The sequence below is a fragment of the Cucumis melo genome, chromosome 1, assembly GCF_025177605.1.
Source record: "Cucumis melo cultivar AY chromosome 1, USDA_Cmelo_AY_1.0, whole genome shotgun sequence".
Classification (NCBI taxonomy): domain Eukaryota; kingdom Viridiplantae; phylum Streptophyta; class Magnoliopsida; order Cucurbitales; family Cucurbitaceae; genus Cucumis; species Cucumis melo.
This window is the reverse complement of record NC_066857.1, coordinates 24,919,456-24,925,293: the sequence shown is the minus strand read 5'-3', so window position 1 is coordinate 24,925,293 and position 5,838 is coordinate 24,919,456. Positions and strand designations below refer to the sequence as shown.

General features: G+C 34.6%; 1 protein-coding gene across 1 annotated transcript; it reads right to left on the bottom strand.

The window, feature by feature from the left end:
- Positions 1–678: 678 nt before the first annotated feature.
- On the bottom strand, positions 679–4,266 carry LOC103497642 (uncharacterized). The gene is made up of 5 exons (XM_051082399.1): positions 4,252–4,266; positions 3,639–4,098; positions 3,466–3,546; positions 2,716–2,837; positions 679–2,610 (listed from the first exon to the last, which is right to left on the bottom strand). The coding sequence occupies exons 1-5, from the start codon at positions 4,264–4,266 to the stop codon at positions 2,551–2,553; spliced, it is 738 nt and encodes a 245-aa protein (XP_050938356.1). The 3' UTR covers positions 679–2,550.
- Positions 4,267–5,838: the final 1,572 nt, after the last annotated feature.

Genomic DNA, 5,838 nt, shown 5'->3' with positions numbered 1-5,838 from the left:
CCAGTTACAAAATTTGGATTTTTTTCGTTAAGAGTTTTTCATCACGCAACAACATACGTCGGAAAAGGTATTTATGCTGACGAAACTAAATTTTGTCGGCAAGAACTTCTCCCGACATGGATACGACAACGATCTTACCGACGCAGAAAAAATGTGTTGACATAACTAAGGGCGACGTTTTTTGAATTTTAGTCGACATCTTTTTTTTTTTTTTTTTGTCGATAAAAGTGAGAATTCTTGTAGTGAGGTATTCTTAGGTTTAACAAAACAAAAATGGTATATTCAAAGAAAGTTATTATAAATAATAAAATTGTCTTAAATATTGATAAAATATAACAAAATTTCAAATTTTATCAATGATAGACACTGATAAATATTAATCGTGACTTCTATTGTATCTATCAATATGATTGATACACACTACTCATAAATACTAATCAACTTTTATCAGTGGCGATCGTTGAAGCTCTAAAATTTTGTTATATTTTGTGAATGGTTTTGGTCTTATATTCAATAACCATCCTTAATAGAAAAAACATAAAAAAATTAAATAAATGGATTATATATAGAATAATCATTTAAAACTAGGAAACAAAAAAGATATTTTTTCCACAAATAACTCCAAGTTTTCAATCATGGCCATGTACGATGAGATATAATATCACCAAACAATTGAAATTTCCAATCAAAATAAATCACTTTTACCAAAGATTCAAAACATAAGAATTATCATCTCATATTTTCTTGTCTTTTTGTCTCCACATCATAAATAAAATCCAACCTTCAACCCTTCATACATTCCCCTTTTTCCCTCAACTTTCTGTCTTTCTAATCCAAAATATTCCCAAATAATAAAATGGGAAGAACAACAAGATCAGAAAAAGATGTATTAAAGATAATTCATCCAGGAAAACACATAGAGACTTATACCAAACCAATACTTGCCTCTGAGGTCCTAGAAAAATATCCTAAATTTTGCATCACAAGACCTGATGTCTTTAAATTTCCATGGATTGTTGTGAGGTCTGATTCCCTTTTGGTCCCTGGAAAAGTATTCCTTCTTGTCCCTAAACGTACCCTCTATCGCCTCTTGAAGACCAACCATCCACCTGATGGCTCGTTGCCATCGCTGTTGTCGTCGCCTCTATCTCGCTCTTTCTCAAGACCATCCTTACCTTTTAGGTCAAATGCGGGAACAACTCCAAAGCACCTAACTCATCTCCGTAGATCCCAGTTGAAGTCATCGGGTGAAGACGCTCATGTTGAGTCGTGGTTGTCAATGTTGCCTCCACACGGAGTTGGCAATAAGAGATCAACCGTGAGGTATTCCTCTTCCCATGTGCATGACTGCTACAAATGTGGCAATGTACCTAGTGCCGATATGTCGAGGGAGGATGTCGAAAATGTCCGCGACCATGGTGACAGAAAACGGAAAACAACGAGGACGTCCTTGAGATCTTGCATGAGAAAGCCTGGGAGTGCTCCTCGGTTGCCTAATTTGAAAGTGAGATTTTCAATTCCGAATGAAGATATTGTTGAACCTGTAGCCAAACAGAGGACAGTTATTGAGTCCCTCTCAAAACTTGCTACCTCAATAATGGTTGATGTATGTAGATGATAATTAATGCATGATGCTTTGCATGTTGGCGGAGAAGTTATTGGATGATACCACTATGATATATAGTTGATAGTTTTACACCGTTGAATGATAGAGGTATAATATAAATTTGTATTCGAAGGAAAGATGTTATGGAGAGGGCATCTGAATTTTCAAATTTTGTATTTAATGAACTATCATATTGTAGTGGTTTCATTCAATAACTTCTCCTAGGTTGGGTGATGGATAAATTTTTTCTTCGAAGTTTTATAATCTTTTTTTAAGAAAAGCAACAGTTTATATTATATTTCAGAAAACAAAATGGGCATCACACCATCTCTGACTCAACAATAATTTGAGAATCAAGAGAGGAACTGACACAATCCAAAAATCTGTAGACGAATTGACAATAGCATGATTTTCCAATTTATGAGCAATGCAATACAACCACGAGGGCATAACTAAAAGGCCAACAATAGTTAACCTCATAAACAAAGTAATACACTCAAATGAATCACACTCAAAGGAGAAAATCTAAAAGACATTATAAAAGTTTTTAACCACGCCTTTAACGTCCATCTCTACCCAAACATCAGACAACCCAAGGGGTTATCAATCAACTTTAGACCAGCCAAAAGCGCCAAAAGCTCTCCCCTTACAACCGGCAAAGACCCATGATATGATATACCTGAGCCAAGGCTATAACCAACTTGTAACGACCTAACTTTTTATACTAAACTGAGATTATTACTACTTAAAAAGGAAAATAAAAACTTTCTTAAAACAAAATGAAAAATAAAACAAATTTTCATAAATAAACTAATGTATGTAAAAATAAACCTCTAAAATAAAATCCTAGCTCGGACCCTATTTAGTTTTAAAAGAGTAATAATAAAAATATAAAAATACTGAAATCAAAACTGATAACATAAAGGAAAAAGCAAAACGTTTGCCTATGGCATGCCACAGTCACTTCTTGTCATTCGTCGACTTTCCTCTACCTCTACCTTTTCCTGAAAAATTAAACATTTAAGAAGTGAGTATAAAAATATATTGGATCTACTACCAGTCCCGCTAGGTGTCTGTTAGCTTCATATTAGAGTCCTATAAAGTAATACCCTTAAACTGGCGCATTCCTGAACAAGTGCAATCTGTGATCCCATAGGAACATCTCTGGTATTCGGTGAACCCAAAGGAATACCTAGGACAAAACTGGTCTTCCATGAACACAAAGAAACACCTAGGATAAACTGGTCTTTAGTGAACTCAAAAGTCGGGTTGTGAGTGACCCCATCAAGTCACTCATATACATGTCATCTCATACTAGACTGGTGATCCCATTAGACTACACATTCATAAAAGGGTGGTGATCCTGAGGGACATCCCTGTGGGTACGACTCTAATAGATAAAGTTAACAGAACGCCCTATCCATAGCATATAGCATGACACAACATCATAAGCATGACATGAATATTAATCATAGCATTCTAAATCATGAGATTAATATTTCATGCATTAACATTAACATCATCAATCATATCATCAATATTACTCAATCATAACTATCAGTCATTATCATCAATATAAACTCAGTCATAACTATCAGTTATCATCAACATCAATACATTATGCATTTTAGCTACGTCAATGCATAACAGGAAAAATCACATGCAAACTTTTACTTCAGTACGAGGGTCTAATAGGATAATTTCTTACCTGGAGGTTAGCTTAATTCAAAAATATATTCCTGACAACAAGGTCAAGTTTCCCAAGAAAAATCCTAAATAGTGAGGGTAAAATATATTAAGTTCAATAATTTAATTAATAGTTGCTTAAAGACCCAAAAATCCTTATTAATTCAACTTACCCAAAGTAGAGGTAGAATTCCAATTTAACCTTGATTTAGGAAAATTCCACAGCGCAACCTCCCAATTTGATCTAATCAGTCCTGTATAAAAATAACCTAAATTAATCAAAATTAAACTAGTTAGAGTCCAAAATTAATATTTGATTGGCATACCAAACCCAATCAAAACTTACCAAAAATAGGTTTAATAGGACTAAAACTGGGTTGGTGGCTTGGCTTAAGAAAACCAGATCGGCTTGAAATAAATAGGCGGCTCGCGCGTGCGGCTTGGTGGATAAGGACGGCTTGGGTTGCTGCTGGTAGAGGACAACTCAGCTTGGATGTGCTCACGGCTAGGCTCACAAAGAAGCCAGCTCGGACGGGGCTTGGAGATGGCTTGGGAGCAAGAGATGGCTTGGTGGCGGTTCGCAAATAGACCGCGACACTTGCCGGCAAACGACGAAGGAGAACATGACCGACGAAGTGCAGTAGATGCGGAGGTTTGATGCGATGAGTTTTGACGGCTAGACGATCATGCTGACGCGACGGAAAATGGTCAGACCAAGACGGCGCTTGACGATGGAACGACGGAGAAGTAATGGCAGACAGATGGTGCACGACGAGGGTCGGAGGAAGAGAGATGACGAGCGGTTGCTAGGGTTTCAAGGAGGAAGATGAGTAAATTTCTTTTTCCTTTTCACGCTTTACGAGGGACTTCTTTAAATAAAGAGAATAATAATAATAGAATTATTATCATTATTCTTTTCTTTTTCCTTATTCCATTCCCCAAAACAAAATAACTCCCACCTTCTCTCTCTTCATTTATTATCCAATCACACCAAAAATTTTATTCTCTTTCCTCAATAAAACTTTTCCATCATATAATCTTTAACTTCTTTTCTCTTCTCCAAAAAAATATTATCTTTTCTCAAATAATTATATTATCCCCAATAATATAATTATTCTTATCATTTTCACAATTTAATTAATTATATATACATAAATACACACACACACACACACACACACACACACACACACATATATATATAATTAATTATAATTCTCTCAACTTCATCAAATATAAATCCACCAATCACAATTCTCTTAAACCAAATCTTTCATATCACTAAAAGTTCCAAATCTTCAAACTAACTAAATATTCTCCCAAATATATTTAATTAATCCTATTTCTCACAAAACTAAACAATTTCAATCAATAACTCAAATAACACTCGAAAATAACTTCAACATGGTCAAAATTAAACTTAAGATAATTAAAATTAAAATTACCTTATTTTGGGACGTTACACAACCATTCTTCAGCACCCCGCCCAGCAACACCAAGCCCAACAAAAGAAAGGTCCGGGCGGCAAGCAACATTAATATTAAGTTTTTATAATCTGGTGCGTGTCAGAGGAGACCACTGGATCCATTGCACCTCAATCACTAAACCACCCGTTACCAATGTTGGGTAGAGAATGAGGCCAACTTGAAAAACACTAAGATTGCATATGTTGGAAACGTTGACGAGTCTAATCTAAATTCACTCCAAATTTCACAAACTTTTAAGCGAAGAAACTTCTTACAAGGCTCAAGAACAAACAAGAGAAGAATATTGTTCTCTTGAAACTTGCTTTTTTTATAAACTTCAATTTGCTTCCGTTGATTTTTTTTTCTCTTTTTCTCTTACTTACAAATGAGAAAAACTAACTCTTTATATAGTATCAAAGGGACACTTTTTCTAAAAGATACGAAATAAATGAAGTATATATGTATCATTCATGTACTTGAACAATTACATGTATCTTGAAATGCATGTATCTTAAGATTACAAACGTATCTAAGAATGTTTTATTCATAATATATCTAGCTTATTAATTTATAACATGCCTTCTAAAGCTAGACTTCCATGACATTGAGCTTCTCTTTCACTTTCAACAAAAGAACTGTCTTTAATGCTCTTGTGAATATGTCTGCAACTTGATCTTGTGTCTTGCAATACTTGATATATATTTCTCCATCTTTGATCAATTATCTAATGACATGCTACTTGACCTTCATTTGTTTTCTTATTCCATGAAAAATTGGATTGTTCGAAAGTCAAATAGATGAGTTATTTCCATAGAACATGATGGTTCCTTCCTCTTGAAGACACCTAAATTCATGTAGTACCTTTCTAAGTCAGAATGTTTGACAACTAGCTGTAGACAAAGAAACTTATTCAACTTCCATTGTTGACAATGCTACAACATAATGCTTCTTTGATGCCCATGAAACTGCTCCGGAACCACCAATATTAAATACATACCCAAAAGTACTTTCAAAATTATCAATATTTCCTCCCGAATCATTATCAATGTAGCCAGCGAGAACATTAACCACATTCTTTTT

Coding starts and splice junctions, on each gene's coding strand:
- LOC103497642 (XM_051082399.1), bottom strand. Junction 3,547..3,638: donor TCCTATTAAACCTATTTTTG/GTAAGTTTTGAT, acceptor ATTTTTATACAG/GACTGATTAGATCAAATTGG. Junction 2,611..2,715: donor AGGAATGCGCCAGTTTAAGG/GTATTACTTTAT, acceptor TTAATTTTTCAG/GAAAAGGTAGAGGTAGAGGA.